The following is an 18,703-nucleotide window of genomic DNA, read 5'->3' on the forward strand; positions in this document are numbered from 1 at the left end:
CTTGAATTAAAATGACATGTTATTTGTAATTGTTGTGTACAATAAAATGTTGATCTGGAATAATATTCACTGTACACCCAAACCATGAGAAAATAGGAACAGTGTCTCTGCCTGTCATCAGACTGAATAGTTCCATCTCTGTGGCACCTACAAATTTATATATATAAAGTTAACAGCACAGAAATGGTTTCAAATATTGTAGTCATTCCTGGCATATTTCTGAAGTAACTTGTTTTTCTGAATAAGCACTTAAAGCAACCCTTACCTTTCTTGCATTTCACACAGCACTTAGAAAAAATTTGAACATCCATTACTCCCACCTCCCTCCAAAGTCCCATCCCTCTCCTCCTGCAACTCCACCACCCTCCAACGGCCTACTCCCCCCTCCTCCATTACGTCCTCATTACGTCCATGATAGACGTAGGCTTTGGCAAGGTAACGTTAGATACACAGAAGTAGGCATGTGCTGGTATGAGATTTTGATGGTATGATAACCGTGGGCAAAAATACCACAGTAACCGGTATTACCACAGTAATAATAATAATCATAATAATAATAAAACAGGCGTCGTCCTATTTTCGCGCTCTAGACTTTAAAATGGTAGGCTATTCGTTTGACCGTTCATGAGTGACAGCACGTACCAGGCATCTCCTGTCAGTACAATGCATCATCACACCAGTTAAAATGTGTAGGCTAATATAGACCCGTTAAAAGTTTAATAGAGCAGTTTCTTAACTTCACGATGGTGACTCCGCCCAGCAGCTTATTGAGCTCCTCATCGTTGGGGACAGCCAGCTGTAGGTGACAGGGGATGATACAGGTCTCATTGGCTGCGCAGCAGCCTGTGAACGCGGCCGACTGGGAACTGGAGCCCAGCACATGAGGAGCGGGTCCTTGCCTTGGCTCTGGCTTTTCCTCCAGTCTTTCCGCGGCCACTCATTTTTCTGATGCTCTCTAAAGTCCGGACATTTCAGTCTCCTCTGCAGATTGTAGCCTCCTGTATGCGTAAGGCTGCTGGAAGTGGGGAATCTGTTTAATGTGTAATGTGATTTTATGTTTTAAGCTATTAATGTGTTTCATTAGTGTATCATGTTTGAATTGTGGGTATCACTTTATAATAAGTACACACTATTAAGCATTAGTTAAGCATTAATCATTCTCGTAACCCATCGACTGTATTCGGCGTCTGACTTCCAGCAGACAGTGATACAGCCTCTGGGGGCAGACCCCCGATTTTTTGGCATTCCGGTTTGATTTGGGCGGAGGAGGCGAATTTCCATTTCCGACTTCTGTTTATATTTAAGTAAATATGCTGAACCATTGCGATGGATTCAGAGTTTGCAGTGACGCCAATTATGTTCTGCCTCGTTAGTTCACCGCACAGACCGTTTAACCTGGCAACAACTGCAGCTGGCTCAAACGTGATTGGTCAATATCACACGGACTACAAACAGCCTACAACTGGAAACCAGGGCTCTTCCGCTCTTCTTCCGGAGGCAAGATCTCCGGGGTTTGCCTACAGACTCTACATTCACTTAATGTATTGTCTGTATATAGAGACTAAGCATTAATAAATACTGAATTCATCATTTATAAATCATGTTTCTGACATGAATACTCATTGTAGTTTATAAACAGTATAAATGTTTTACTCTTCATTAATAAGCTCATCTATAATGTGCTTAATGATTGCATTTTCATACTTTATAAATGATGGATTCAGCATTTCTAAATTAAGTATTACAGCACTTACAAACCAGTTATTTAGGAATTGTCAATGGCTTTTAAGGTCGTTTAGAAAGTGTTTGTAAAATCATTAATAAACTATTTAGATGTACATTTATGCATGCACTTACACATACACAGTTCAGACGTGCTGATGGTTAGTGAATGTGTTAGTAGATGTTTTTATTAAAAACTCACAAATTTCTTTATTTATTTTATTGCAACTTCTCAACATATTGTAACTGTACAACTGTACTGTTGATTTAAAAAGACGTACGAGCATAAACATGGCTGAATAAAAACTTGCCAACACCAACAGTGGATCACAGAAGTTTCAAGTGCTACAAATAAAATCTTTGACTAAAAAAATATAAAATGTTTCAATATCAAAAATAAAGTCAGAAAATATGTCAGTGTCATAATTCAACATACATTTGAAATCCTATCTCAAAGAAAAGTCTCAAAAGTATTTGAGACAGATAAAATAAATATACTCAACACATGATAAAATCATAACACAAATTAAATCTTGTAATAAGATCTTCCACAATGTCAAAATTCAACAATGAACTTTTTATTATTATAGCTTACTTTGTTTTTAGGGGAAGCAGCTTTCCGGAAACCTTAAAGGCTTTAACTGTGACTGCTATTCCTGGATCCTCCTGAATTGAAGTGGCACACTGTGTGGCAAACACACTGAGTTTCACCTGACTGTTGTGGTTTTTAAGGAGTTCCTTATATTTGCTGGGTGCAGCGATGAACAGCTCCGCGATTGGAGCAGTGACAACAACCGTGTTCCGGTCCACCCCAACATGCTTGAAAGCAGCAGACATGGTCCCTCCTCGACTGAACAGCCTGAGAAGGGACAAAGAATTAGTGTTATCCACAGTAAAAAACGGTTGCATTTGCACACATACACTTTCAAACACACACACACACACACACACACACACACACACTACACTCAATGTAGGCTTGGGAGTCACACACTCACATTCACTTTCAATCTAGTATGATCCAGTATGAGACTTAAGATCAGAGCAGTTGCAACTAAGAGACTTATATATAGATGGTTCACCAGGTTATTCCACTCTATCCAGAAAGTGATTTGTTATGGTACATTTAGTTAGTTAGCGCCAACAGCAATCACAAACACAATGTCACATCATGTGAGAAGAACCAGCCAGGAGAGGAACAATTGTACAGCAGAGCTAAGCAGGACCAAACCAAAAACCCAGTGAGTAGAAAGGGGTTACAATACATGTAGCATTTTTATCTCTCTTACGTGTCTTTGGTTCCATTTTCTTTGACTTCTTCTTTTTCTCGTTCCCTTTCTTCTTCCTTCTCTTCTTCTTCTTCTTGTCCTCCTCTCCTCTGACCCAGTAGGGGCCATGGACACGCCTAAATGAAAGAAACTGTTCATTATAAAATGCATGTAGAAGGTTATATACCAGCTGAATATATTTTCAGACACTGGTGATTTTGGCATGCCTTGACCTTTAAGCAACTTTAAATAGTAGTTCTCAAGTGAAATGTATTCATTTGTATTCAGTTTATGTTCAGATACAATAATATGTCGGTGTATGTATGTTATATATGTATTTTTGTCTAACATACATATAGCCTATGCAAATAGTTTTATTTCTATTGTGTGAAGTACTCAGTGCATGTAATTTAGTTTATGTAGTACAGCACTTTGGGGTGCATTTATCATTATTAAAATCACTATCAATTTCACTATCACTATTTTTTTTTTAACTTGTGACTTGTAAGTATAAATGCTTTTAATGACTCCATTCATATGAACTAGTGATTCATTCATATGAACAAAAAACGTCGTCTTTTAACATTTAACGTTACAACCCTGTCTTGTAGTATCAAAAGGTAACAATGGGAGGGCTAATGGCCTTGCACCATGCATATTCAGAGCGGGTATGTGAATACCCCTCCTCTTTTTAGGTACTTTTAAGGTTTTAATATTATCTGTCAGTGAATTAGCTAGGCTTTGATGGTTATTTACAGGTTATGTCAATGCTACTTTTACGTTGAAAAATAAAGTGTGTCTTGGGCCCTTCAGCTAACGTCACTAACAAGCTAGCCATCATCCATAATGTGTGTCGGCGAACAAACATACTCACCACTAGTGTCGATGACGGCCGCCGACAATGTATCTATCCCCACACCAGCATTCTTGGCTGCACTCAGCTCCACATCTTCTCCACGGAGCAGCTCCCGTTAAATGTTGCCGCCAGGTTGCCGCCTCCCACCATCAAGTTGATGATGTAGTGGAAGCAGATTCCTTTGACCCACCTTCATGACGTGTTGAAAGCGGGATTGTGGGTACTCAAGCGGATCAGATCATAACAATGCTGGATGTCTTCATAAAATCACCACAGTTTAATGCATTTTTTTTTTGTTGTAAACAATGAGCAGATTCCCCCGACTGAAGAAGCTTATTAATGAGAAAACCTCGAAAAGAAACGCCCTGAAGCTGATAAAGTGGCTTCAGAAGAGGAAACTGCTAAAGAAAAAAGTCAAATGCAGAATATGCCATCAGGACATGAAACTGAAAAGGAGGACAAACAGTGGAGATCTATATGCTTGGTAAGAAATATATAATTAAATAGGTATATTTAAACTAATTTGCAATTATGTGTTGATTTGTGTGCAGGTTTGGGTCAGATTACTTTGAGATGTAATCAGGCTACTGAATACAAATCCAATGCAATGTATGTAGGCCTAATTAGTAATGTTATCTACTGCATAAAAAATATGTAATCTAATCTAAATCCTTTTGGACCAAACATTGATTCCCAAGATATATTAATAAAGTCACCATTTTAAAAGCTAGCAACCTGAGAGGAGCAAGTTACTTATAGCCTACAGTAGAACAGCATTTAGAATTGGTCAAATGAAATTACCCTCACAAAAATATGCTGGCATGACCGTCTACAGCTGTACTGTAGTTTTACAGTTTTAAAATTTCCATATTTTAAATATGTAATCACAAATCTAAACAAGTAATCCTTGTAACTGACTACAATCTAATCTAATTACTTACTTTTTGTAACCTGATTATGTCTTCTCGATTAAATTTACTGTTTACCATTACTTCCCAAACCTGTGTGTGTGTGTGTGTGTGTGTGTGTGCGCGCGTTAGTGAGTGAGTGAGTGAGTGAGTGGTGGAGCATATAGTATGATAGGTGTGAGGCATCATCAAGGACGAAGAAAGCCTATTCTACATCGTGTGGAGAGAAGATCTCGAAGACATCTAGTCCCCTTGATTGCCCATCATGTGAGGTTTAGATCTTCAGTTATCAGTGACGAGTGGCGTGCCTATCGCGTACTCTCTGCACTAGGGTACAACCATCACACTGTCAACCACAGCAGGTGGTATGTAGATCCCCAAACTGTTGCCCATACCCAGCATCTTGAGAGGGCCTAGAGATCCTACAAGGAGCAGATCTGGAGGCTTAGGGGAAATCGCACTGACAGTTTGCTTTCTGACCACCTTTCAGTGATTGAGTGGAATGAATGGCTCGCAAAGAAACACTGTGGTGGTGCATTTGGCAGACTGATTCATGACATTTCCAAAAAATACAAGTAGTCATATGCAGTCACTAACCATCGTTCGCAAGAATTTGTCTTTCTGTGGGAGATTGCTGAGAGAAATTCAAAGGAATCAGTGTACTTTGTTTTTGTAGTGTCATGAAATTACATTTCCTGTATTAATTTATCTTGTGTTGAGTATATTTATTTTATCTGTCTCAAATAATTTTGAGACTTTTCTTTGAGATAGGATTTCAAATGTATGTTGAATTATGACACTGACATATTTTCTGACTTTATTTTTTGATATTGAAACATTTTATATTTTTTTAGTTAAACGTGCAATATGTTATTTTCTGCCTCAAACCTCAAATCTCAAACCAAAACAATAACAGAAGATGGAGTTGGATGACGTCACGAAGTAGCGTGGGTTGTAGTCATATAACAGATACAGATCTGCAGCTGGCCGGAGCGCTGGTGCCCCAGCGGGCAGCAGTGCTTGCAATACACTGGTGGAAATGATTAATATTTCGATAACATCAGCCAGATGTTTGCTTACCTGTCTAGTAGAACACACGCGAGGTCGGCGTCGAATTGTAGTCCTAGATTTTCACGAAGCTCTCTCCATCTCGGAAAGGCCACACCAATATTTATCCTTGATTTAGCTCTCTTCTTATCCCAGATTCTTCTGGGATCGCTTGGTTGACCCATATGTTTCTGTTTTATCAGCTTGTTTACCGGGACAGCTTCGGTGTCAGAAAGTGCAGCAACTGTCAATGCATAATCATGATCCATGACGAGTTAGCTTAGCCTAGCGACAGTAGCGTTCTTTCTCTGACGTCTCATCCGGTCTGCTTCTTCTTCTTCTCCTTCATTTAATGGCTATGGTAACTGGAGTTACGTCGCCATTGACATGCGACCTAATGACACGGTCCGTAACTTTTATTAATATTTCATATTTATCTGGGTTTGAAAAATTGTTGGAAACATTTCTGATAATCAAAGTACACAGCTTAACAAAATATATAATATTGGTTTAGTCGTTTTTAGACATTTTTATGTGGAAACACTACGTATTATACCTTTAAAGATTTTATTTGTAGCACTTGAAACTTCTGTGATCCACTGTTGGTGTTGGCAAGTTTTTATTCAGCCATGTTTACGCTCATACGTCTTTTTAAATCAACAGTACAGTTGTACAGTTACAATATGTTGAGAAGTTGCAATAAATATTAATGCAATATGTTCTATATCCCTTTGTGTTGTGTCTTTCCTTTGTCTGTTAAGATAACTGAGACTTTTGTGAGTCATGAGGCATCTCCAGCCTTTAAATCTCATTTGTAAATGCTTTATAAGGTATAGATAGTGCTCACTTTAGATGAGCTCACACAAAATAGTTAATTAACGAGTAGTAAGTGCTTCGTAACTACCTGAATTAATGAATTCCTGTATTAATAACTGTTTATAGGACCAATATTGGAAAAGAAATTTGTGAGTTTTTAATAAAACATCTACTAACACATTCACTAACCATCAGCACATGTCTGAACTGTGTATGTGTAAGTGCATGCATAAATGTACATCTAAATAGTTTATTAATCATTTTACAAACACTTTCTAAATGACCTTACAAAATATTGACAATTCCTAAATAACTGGTTTGTAAGTGCTGTAATACTTAATTTAGAAATGCTGAATCCATCATTTAGAAAGTATGAAAATGCAATCATTAAGCACATTATAGATGAGCTTATTAATGAAGAATAAAACATTTATAACTGTGTTTATAAACTACATACCAATGAGTATTTATGTCAGAAACATGCTCTATAAATGATGAATTCAGTATTTATTTATGCTTAACTAATGCTTAATAGTGTGTACTTATTATAAAGTGTAGGCTGAAGAGGCTGTGTGACGGGTGGGTGGGGTCACCAGCGGTGCAGAGGGCTTTGAGGGTGAGGCAGGTACAGTATGTGTCCTGAAGGGAAGGGAGAGGGGCACCGACGATCTTCACTAACACATTGTGGATGGTAGCAAGGAAGATATTAGATGACAAAAATGCCAAAGGGCTTTCTCATTACAGAGTACACATCCTTGGCAGTTTGATAGAAGTGGCCATGCATTTCCACAGAAGGAATTGTGCAGTATCGGTTGCTTCTGAGAACTTCATTTTCCCTGCATATTTTGGGGGCATATCTAGTGCAGAACACACAGTTAATTGTATTATTTGTTTGGTTGTACCTGAGCCATGTAAATTCATTAAGCCATTCCGTTCTTAAAGGGAAATTTCGGTTTATTTCAACCCGTCTCCTATCGTCCTAAATTTGTTTCAAGTGACTAGTGACATAGAAATAATAGTTAGCATGTTAGCCGTTAGCCTAGATACAGCCGTAGCATCAGACCTGTTAAAACTTAATTGAACGGGCATCCTTTCAAGTGCAAAGTTAGTCCACTAAACAAGCTTTTTCTCCACAAAGACCGCCTCATATCGTTAGGATAAATGTCAGAGAACATATAGAAAATGACATGTAAACGTGTTGTCTTATCTTACCGGTGTGGTGCCATGTTTGTTGTTTACCATTTAGCTAAGGCTGCAACCGGTCCCATTCCTTGCAACAGAGGTATTCCTCTTATGTGGGCACGTAAGTGTAGATTGGGCTTTTTCTGTATGGTTTCTTCTGAGTCTGTATCGAGTTTTCCTCAGAAACTTTTTGCTGTGCAGGGCCTGGCTCTGACACAAGGGCGAAGAATGCGTCTTTAGTTTGTTTCACCATCCTTGAATATGACATTGGACGCGACTACACCCAGTGAACACCAAACGGGATTTTAGCTGGGATTTCTAGTTAAAAACCGGTTTATACTTGGTCTAAATGTCTAAGACCTCTTTTCAACCTCTTTTCAACTAGCTAAAATGCGGTTACATCGTCAATGTGTCAAAATTACAAATTTGTTTAATTATTTTGATCATTTTTTCAGTTGTAGGTCAAAAGAGAGACAATACTAATTAGTGTGTGAGGTATTTCTCCAAAGTCATATTGCACTGGTGGGTGACATGTGGTCTACTCAAAGACATAATTTCAATGTATTTAATGTTTCATATAAAATGTCGTAAATATGGAACTATATAGTCTGTGTGCTGTCACCGAGAAGATTTCAGGACATTTTTAGTGTCAGATCTGTACATTCTACTTCATTCATATAAAATCACAACCTGCGCTTACTGCTGAAATGGGCATGCGCAAGTACTTTGCTGTTACAGCTTATATTTCTTTTTTATACTTGTTTTATTTACAGGTTTCTACCATATCAAACTAATTTCTCCAACCAGAGGGACAAACCAGTGGGACCTTACATTGATTATGTATTTTTCTATTTCTATTGTAATTGTATTCAAAGAGCATTTCTTGGTTATATTGAAATTGTTACTTAATAAATACAAATGTATTGTCACATGTGTCACATGGTGTTCTTTATCTTTTAAGTGGAAGCTGTAAATGTGTGACTAAGTAAGTAACTTGTATGCTGCAATAGTTGTCATCCTAAAGCCAAAACCACATTTACAGTTCTATATTATAGTGAGCATTTTGAGGTTTAAAAGGCGTTCAGAATTGAACTATTTAAAGATGTTGATTGAATGGTTACATTTAGACCATATTTCACCTGGATTTATAATATTGCCTTTCAACTAAGAAACTTGGATGTGATTTTTTTAGTTAGGCTCCAAAATGAGGATAGACTTTTATTTGCACACTGTAGAGGATGAAAAATCGCACTATTGCAAATCCTGGTGAAATATGGTCTAATAGTAACCGTTCATTCAACATCTACAGATAATCAGTGAAAAAACTTTAACTTATGAGCCATTTCTGAACGTCTTTTTACTGATGACCATAGTCGTTTTTTAAATGTCTTTTCACCAGAAAAATGTTTACTGGGCAGCTAAAAACATTGATGCGTGTAGATGGCGTGATCCTCACAGTTAACTAATCACTCACTCCTTGACCCTCCCCCTCTCACCTACACTGGCAGACTCGCTTGTGGGTCGCACACAAGCAAGTAGTTGTAAAAAATATTCACACTCACACCAAAAATGGTCGCAAAATGCAAACATTTCGTCAAAGTCTCGAACCCTGTACATTATGGCAGAGGCTATTTAAATGAATACTAAACAACAGAGGCCCTAATACTGACTTTCAAGGCACCCCATTGGCAATTGTAAGAGGGGCTGATAACATGCCTGTAGTCTTGTAATCCTCTTGTGTTTTCTACCTTTTGTTCTCTTCTGACTGCAACTATTGATTATTTAAGTCAGATGTTATTTATCAAAATATATATACCATAATCTTTGTGGTGCAAATTTTCTTAAAACAATCGTTCAAGTACAGTTATTAACAGTTAATGTAATTAATAGTTAAGAACACCTGTAAAACTGAGCAATACATGCATAGTTATAAGTCCCAGTGACTCATGGAAAGCCTATTGTCCAATCACATTACTTGGTTGGAGCTACTGGTTGCCAGTCAGCTTCGCAAAATTTATGCTAATCTATGCATTTTGAATTATTTAAAAATATTGGCTATACTTTTTGTAATTAATATTGGACGAAGATGACATAATTCGACTTCAAGTCACTCATCAGGGAGAGGAAATTAGCTCACCAGTCTGTAAACCCTCTTTCTGCTGACTTCTAGCTAGCTAGCTGCTAGTTAGCCAGGTTGAGGTTTTCACATGTAAACATCAGTAAACATTGAGGAAGATGGTGAAGAAATGGGCACCAGCCGAACTAGAATCCTGCTAACCATTGTAAAGGCGTTGGAAAATAAACTGGATGACCTTCATCACTTTTCAGAGGGATATCAGGAACTATGATATCCTTTGATTCACCAAAACATGGCTAAATCCTGGAAAGCTCCATTTAGCTAGGTGACTGTTCTGATCTGACAGAGCAGAGGAGAGGAGGAGTATGTGTGTGTTTTACGGTGAATAAGGACTGGTGTGATGTGGGAATGCGAACTGCTGTCCCGTTCCTGCTATTGATCTCTGCACAACGGCTGCAGCGTAGCACTGCCATTTCAGGAAGAGTGACCATGTGGCTGTTTTGTTGAGGTCGGGATATTTGAACAGTTAAATCATTCAGCAACCAGAAACCATGAATTACCAGAACCATTCAGAATCATGGACAATTATGAAACAGCAGCCATCAATGTACAGTAAGAGGATGCAAAATAGGACTAAATCACAGTGCGTAAGTTCAAGGAGCTGATAAGATCACATTTCACTAGAGTTTACCTTGTATAATTTCAATGTGACAAATGATTGATTCATTGATTGATTGACTGATTGATTGATTGATTCATTCATTCATTCCTACATTTGCAATCTTTGAAATAACATAGGTCTCACTAATGCATTTAAAGGTTGTGGAGTACAAATAAAAGATGGTCAGGGAAAAGAGAGAAACACCCCAAGTTGAGATGCTGTAGGTCCTCTGTTTGCCCATATTCAGTTGTGGTGCTGGGTATGAATATTAGCCAGACATCTTATTTATCAGGGAAATGATAAGCGATAATGTAGCTGTTTTGTTGTTAAGGAGTTCTCTGCATTATAGCAGTGCTTAAAGAAACAGTGGCATGCTGTGTGCAGGTTATAGACACTATGGTACCAAATATCTTGCCTTCAATAACCAGTACCAATCACCGTTACTAGAGTACCCTGAGATATTACACAAGGTAATCAAGTTGTGTTTTTGTACAGAATGATACCGTAGCCATTACACAGAGGAGCGCTAACAGTGTGTAGTTTTTTTTTTCTTAAGATATTTTTTGGAGTATTTTTAGCCTTTAATGTATAGGACAGACAAGCGTGAAAGGGGGAGAGAGTGTGGGAGTGACATGCAGCAAAGGGCCACAGGCTGGAGTCGAACCTGGGTCGCTGTGGCAGCAGCCTTGTACATGGGGCGCCTGCTCTACCACTAATCCACCGATGCCCCAGTGTGTAGTTTTTAAAAACACAGTATCACTACCTGCCTCTTGTGTGTATGCGGTATGTGCACATTGTTAACGTGCTAATGTTTCATTTTGTTTGTGTAGAACGATGAGGCTGAGCTGGGCCCCCCCATTATCATGTGTACACGGTCCTACCCAGAATGCAGTGTGTATGGTGACGGTTGTGGTGCTGATAGGGAGTGTGACATGGACAGCATCACTGAAAATGCCAACAGTTCTGACTCTTTGGATCCAACACGGCAAGACAGGTCAGTGACAGCAATATCTGGGAATGGCCGCTTTTAGGGAACATTTAGTGACTATGAGTGAGTGTCAAGAGATACAGTACTTGGAGTCTCTGTCACTTGTTCTACTGCAAGAGAAGAGGCTACTTTAAAATTACTTTGATCTGAGTATGTGATTTTATTGTTTCTCCCTTTTTTCATAAATGAACCACCTTCCTGTTCTTCCTGCTGTGGTACCCTAGTCACCTGATTGGCTCAGCATCTGCATCTGTCATCTCCGGGGAGGAGCAGTTTGAGGACTATGGTGAGGGGGAGGATGTGGATTTTACTCCCAGCAGTCCTAGCCCTGAAGATGACGCCCGAACAAATGGCTTCTCAGACCTGGGATCATCCCTTCCCTCCAGGTTGGTGGTTGAGCCAGAAACACATACCCTGAATCACAAACTCTCATATCTTGAAGCATATTTTTAAGACGTAACAAGAGGGTTACTTTTTGTTTTTCTGGTACACCCTTTTCTTAGCAGACATTTTGATTTGTCTTTGTTCCATGCTCCATTCTAACTGTTGCATGTTTCAATAATGACCACTTTCACATTGGAAATTTGAGAAAATGAAGTATGCTCAAAAAGGTCCACTTGTATACCAAATGTTACATGATTTTTGAGTGAAGTGTTAATTGATACTGTTCTCCCAAAAGGCAATGCAATAAGAGAATTCAAGAGCTGCTCACAGTACCAAAGGATTTAAAGTCAAAGTCAAAGTCAGCTTTATTGTCAATTCTACAATATGTACAGGACATACAGAGGATCAAAATTGCTTTTCAGAGCAGGGAGAGTTAAGCGTCCTGACAGCTTGGTGGAAAAAGCTGTCTTTCAGTCTGCTGGTCCTGGCCCGGAGACTCTGCAGTCTCCCTGATGGCAGCAGGCTGAAGAGGCTGTGTGACGGGTGGGTGGGGTCACCAGCGATGCAGAGGGCTTTGCAGGTGAGGTGGGTACAGTATGTGTCCTGAAGGGAAGGGAGAGGGGCACCGACGATCTTCACTAACACATTGTGGATGGTAGCAAGGAAGATATTAGATGACAAAAATGCCAAAGGGCTTTCTCATTACAGAGTACACATCCTTGGCAGTTTGATAGAAGTGGCCATGCATTACCACAACTGTTAAACTGTGTGCACGGCTTAGATATTGTTTCCTGCATGGAGTCTGTCACACTGGAAATGACATGTTGCAAAATGGTTACCACTTCCTGTATCCGTTTTATGACACTAGAGAGCACACACCAATTATACATCATGTTGCTGCATATCATGTGTAAACCACACCATGTAAATGTCGTGTAAATTAGGATCTTTATCACATAAGGCTGACTTCCTGTTGTCAGTAGGTGGTGCCATGACTCTGAGTCAATATGGGCATGTAGATCCCTTGCTAAAAAAATGTTGACAATGATTAATGACACCTCTGACAACATAGAAGCAAAGTAATTTACTGTATCAATTTGGAATATTTCTGAAAATTAAAGTGTCCCGTTTGTGTTCCTTGAAATAGCTACATTTCTAAATACCAGAGGTGGGGACCTAAACATTGGTAAACTTCAGAGCCAAGAGTTTGTGACTTTCTTTTACAAAACAGTATATTGCTCGTCCACATGAGTTCCGTTTTATTCTGTGCATTGAATTGCATTGTATTTATTTACAATGACAATAAAAGCAATTGAAGTGAACTGAACTGAATACACATTAAACTATTTACATTTTTACAACCTTAACAAAGTCGTAGATTCCAACTATTTACAGGTTTTTCACATCACCTCTCGAAAACCATGTCACCATGCAGAGGACTTAATATAACAGTACATACAATATTTATTTAACAGTCATAATCACAAAAGTAGCAACAGTATTATCAGTAATAAAGACTGTAGTAGTATGTGGGAGATAGAAAACACTGATATATAATGTGTAGATGCTGTTTGAAATGGAGAATCTGCAGCTGCAGTCTGTCCTTTAAAGATTGTGAGACGCACGCACACAGACACACACACACACACACACACACACACACACACACACACACACACACACACACACACACAGACAGGCCTGTTGTCATGGTGATTATTGAGATGCATGCAGCAGAGGGAGAGACAAGCTGTGAGACCAGGCAGATTAACATGGCTTTAAAATGTCTTTAACTCCTCCCTTTAATTCCCAAACCGTGGGTCCAATCATCAATCTGAATACCAGCAGAGAGATACACTCGTCCCGAATGCAGACATATAGTTTTTATGTTTGTGGAGTCAAAAATTTGATCTTGGTTGCAAGTTTAAGATGTGTTGCCCCTCACCTTTTTTCCAGAAATTTCTCCTCTCAATTTACATGTGAGTGAATGAGAAAAAAATCACTGCTCCCTTCGCTTGGGAGCTCACTTACCCAAATGTGTATGTGTGAGTAATCCATGGTGACACCAGTGCGACCAGGACAAGTTTTCCTACGTTTTTTGGTATAAATTGTGTATGCACAGTGAAAATTGTGGCCTTGGCAGCCAGTTAAAGACAAAAGTTTTAGACGATTTTAGACACCTCTCCACTCTAGCTCACAGCTGACAATTTCGCCACATTTGCTCATGGTACTTTCAGAGGTGTAGGATAGTTTAGCTCGAGTGTCAAGGAAGATGGTAGGTAGGCAGACTCAGCAGACTTCTTGGCTCCACCAAAGTGTACATTTATTTACAGTGCTCGCCATTACACGTGCAAATTAGGCAAAAACAAACAAAGCCCAAACAAAATGCCAAGCAAATAACTGAGGAAAATTAACTCATAATAAATCAAACAAAAGGGCAGGTGTTCACAGCAGCACGGCCTTTCCTCTCAGCCTTGAGCTCAAACCTCAACTGCCTTTATGAGGGACTGACTAACACTTAAGGCCCTGACACACCAAGCCGACGGCAAAAGAACTGGCGGCGACGAAGCCGACGAAGCCGACTGTTCCGTCGTCTACGTCGCCTCATGTCGCCCTGTGTCAGTACATTTGAACACACTGCACAGACGACATCCGACGGCCAACCGGCCAACGGCCAGTTCTGCGCATGCGTGAGAGGAAATAACTCGGGAAACCAGAAGTCCAACGAATGCATGAAATATAAACAAAGAAGCTAGCGGTTGCTTAGCATTTTCACGCCACTCTCGCTCGCCACAGACGGTTTCGTGTAGCTGATAAAATGTCTGATAAGTTACAAATGGCACTGGCATTGTCAGCCCTTGGTCTTTTGCTTGTGGAAGAAGAGAGGAAGACGCGGAGAGGAAAAATAAGGAGAAACCGCACGAAATGGGTGAAATCATGGATACTGCAGCGACAGGCTCAAGGGGCTTTCCCGAACCTGTGTCGAGAGCTGGAAACAAATGAAACCTCTGATTTTAAAAATTTCGCTCGGCTCTTTCCTGTCCAGTTTCACGCGTTGAAGGAACTTGTCAGTCCGATCATCCAGAGGCAGAACACTAACTACCGGGATTGTATCTCCGTTGGGGAGCGGCTGATGATTACACTGCGCTTCTTGGCAACAGGTATGCAAGCTAAAGGTGTCACAATATTAACAGTATATAGGCTATATATACAGTACAGGCCAAAAGTTTGGACACACCTTCTCATTCAATGCGTTTTCTTTATTTTCATGACTACTTACATTGTAGATTCTCACTGAAGGCATCAAAACTATGAATGAACACATGTGGAGTTATGTACTTAACAAAAAAAGGTGAAATAACTGAAAACATGTTTTATATTCTAGTTTCTTCAAAATAGCCACCCTTTGCTCTGATTACTGCTTTGCACACTCTTGGCATTCTCTCGATGAGCTTCAAGAGGTAGTCACCTGAAATGGTTTCCACTTCACAGGTGTGCCTTATCAGGGTTAATTAGTGGAATTTCTTGCTTTATCAATGGGGTTGGGACCATCAGTTGTGTTGTGCAGAAGTCAGGTTAATACACAGCCAACAGCCCTATTGGACAACTGTTAAAATTCATATTATGGCAAGAACCAATCAGCTAACTAAAGAAAAACCAGTGGCCATCATTACTTTAAGAAATGAAGGTCAGTCAGTCTGGAAAATTGCAAAAACTTTAAATGTGTCCCCAAGTGGAGTCACAAAAACCATCAAGCGCTACAACGAAACTGGCACACATGAGGACCGACCCAGGAAAGGAAGACCAAGAGTCACTTCTGCTTCTGAGGATAAGTTCATCCGAGTCACCAGCCTCAGAAATGGCAAGTTAACAGCAGCTCAGATCAGAGACCAGATGAATGCCACACAGAGTTCTAGCAGCAGACCCATCTCTAGAACAACTGTTAAGAGGAGACTGCGCCAATCAGGCCTTCATGGTCAAATAGCTGCTAGGAAACCACTGCTAAGGAGAGGCAACAAGCAGAAGAGATTTGTTTGGGCCAAGAAACACAAGGAATGGACATTAGACCAGTGGAAATCTGTGCTTTGGTCTGATGAGTCCAAATTTGAGATCTTTGGTTCCAACCACCGTGTCTTTGTGAGACGCAGAAAAGGTGAACGGATGGATTCCACATGCCTGGTTCCCACTGTGAAGCATGGAGGAGGAGGTGTGATGGTGTGGGGGTGTTTTGCTGGTGACATTGTTGGGGATTTATTCAAAATTGAAGGCACACTGAACCAGCATGGCTACCACAGCATCCTGCAGCGACATGCCATCCCATCCCGTTTAGTTGGACGATCATTTATTTTTCAACAGGACAATGACCCCAAACACACCTCCAGGCTGTGTAAGGGCTATTTGACCAAGAAGGAGAGTGATGGAGTGCTGCGGCAGATGACCTGGCCTCCACAGTCACCGGACCTGAACCCAATCGAGATGGTTTGGGGTGAGCTGGACCGCAGAGTGAAGGCAAAGGGGCCAACAAGTGCTAAACACCTCTGGGAACTCCTTCAAGACTGTTGGAAAACCATTTCAGGTGACTACCTCTTGAAGCTCATCGAGAGAATGCCAAGAGTGTGCAAAGCAGTAATCAGAGCAAAGGGTGGCTATTTTGAAGAAACTAGAATATAAAACATGTTTTCAGTTATTTCACCTTTTTTTGTTAAGTACATAACTCCACATGTGTTCATTCATAGTTTTGATGCCTTCAGTGAGAATCTACAATGTAAATAGTCATGAAAATAAAGAAAACGCATTGAATGAGAAGGTGTGTCCAAACTTTTGGCCTGTACTGTATATAAATATATAGATATAGATAGATAGATATGGCAATCCGTTGCCGTCTGATTTATGTTTGTCTCATAGAATTTGCAAATTTTCCGGGATGCACATTTCCCTGATATAAAAACATTGAAGTAAATAAAATCCCTGAAATTGGGTGAGAATGATTGTCATATATGGGGTTCCTTTTAGTATGTTAAGACAGCACATTAATTAGCCGAGGCAAACAGTATTGTGTGATGTAAATGGATGGATTGGTGGTATTTCAAGCCCTTTCAGTAGCAGTACTTGAAATGCTGAAAGTATTTAATCCATGACAATACATACACAACTGTTTTTTTGTGCTTTCTGTGCAAATAATTCACACTGTAACAGATAACTGAGTTATGTGCTTTTTACTTTTACTTTTTGTTAATAGTCCTGTTTATTTTAACTATATATTTGTAAATACTCGTTAAATTTCTATATTTTCACTTATCTTTCCACTCTTGCAAGGAGCACCTGTAACACAAATAATTTCCCCTCTGGGATCAATAAAGTATTTCTGATTCTGATTTTGATTATATTTACAGGGGAAAGCTTCAGGAGCCTTTCTTACCAGTTCCGAGTGGGAGTATCAACAATTTGGCAATTGGTTCCTGAAACCTGTGCAGCAATCTACCAGGTTTTAAAGGAGAAATACGTGAAGGTATGTGCAATATGAGGTTTATAGTGCTGTCTGCTAAAGTTATCAGGGGTCTGACATATGAAACTAGCCATCATGGGTTTTACATTGTATTTTCCTGTTTTTCAGTGCCCAGACACAATTGAAGAGTGGCAGCAAGTAGCCAGTGGATTCCAGGCTCAGTGGAACTTCCCAAACTGCCTAGGTGCTCTGGATGGGAAACACATCAACATTCGCCCCCCACCAGGAACTGGATCAACATTCTACAACTACAAACATACATTTTCCATAGTCCTAATGGCACTGGTTGACAGCAATTACAAGTTCCTTTATGTAGATGTTGGTTGCAATGGGCGGATTTCTGATGGCGGAGTGTTTGGTGGATGCTCACTGCAGGATGCTCTGGAGAAGAGAACATCCAACATCCCTGCCCCTGCATCACTTCCTGCTTCTGACCAGCTGGCTCCTTATTGCATTGTGGCAGATGAGGCATTTCCCTTGAAGGAGTACCTCATGAAGCCATATCCGAACCGCAGGCTATCTGTAGACCAACGCATCTTCAATTACAGGCTGTCACGAGCTCGGAGGGTGGTAGAAAACGCTTTTGGAATCCTAGCCAATCGTTTTCGGGTCTTTCTAACCACCATTAACATTCAAGACACTGCCAAAGTGGAGGACATTGTTTTGGCTTGCTGTGCTCTGCACAACTTCCTGCGGACTGAGAGCTGTGACCAGTACATGGCAGGGATCGTTGACCAGGAAGGACCAAATCATGACACTGTCCCAGGAAGATGGAGACAAGACCCTGACCTACAGCAGGCTTCCCTGCCACACACAACCAATGCTACAACACGAGCCAAGCAGCACAGGGATGAGCTATGCCGTAACTTCATGTCTGATATCGGTGCAGTACCTTTTCAGTGGGGCAAAATATAGGAAATGTGTATGCCTATTGATTGTATGATATTGTAGTGTCTGACTGACAAGAAAACAACTCGGCTGTGTGTTTCAGGTCTATGGCTGTAGTCTAAAAATACACAATAAAGTTATTTTGCATGATACATTCTTGTCTGGAGTTTAATCTATTGAAAGTACACTCTCACAAAGTCATTGAAAGTCAAAGTGTTTTATTACCAAATGTGCAGGACAATGAAATGCTTATAAATGTAACAGTCAACTGCATAGCACAGCTCTAAAAGGCAGTGGGTCTTCTCTGGTGGGTGTAGGTGCGGACTCTGCTCCACAGATGGTGGTTTCTGCTAGGGGAGTGCTGGGTCTGTGTTCAGCAAAGAAGCAGGGCTCCTCTGAG

The 18,703-nt window shown here is 40.1% G+C and overlaps 1 protein-coding gene across 2 annotated transcripts in view; it reads left to right on the forward strand.

Moving 5' to 3' along the window:
* The window catches only part of rab11fip4a (RAB11 family interacting protein 4 (class II) a), a 126,152-nt gene that overhangs the window by 32,891 nt on the left and 74,558 nt on the right, over nt 1–18,703 (forward strand). For both annotated transcript variants that reach the window (XM_033644535.2, XM_078161652.1), the window contains exons 4-5: nt 11,368–11,531; nt 11,750–11,911. In XM_033644535.2, coding sequence (XP_033500426.2) covers nt 11,368–11,531; nt 11,750–11,911 — 326 coding nt within the window. The remainder of the gene's footprint in view (nt 1–11,367; nt 11,532–11,749; nt 11,912–18,703) is intronic.

Source organism: Epinephelus lanceolatus, chromosome 18, assembly GCF_041903045.1.
Source record: "Epinephelus lanceolatus isolate andai-2023 chromosome 18, ASM4190304v1, whole genome shotgun sequence".
In the NCBI taxonomy this organism is placed as follows: domain Eukaryota; kingdom Metazoa; phylum Chordata; class Actinopteri; order Perciformes; family Serranidae; genus Epinephelus; species Epinephelus lanceolatus.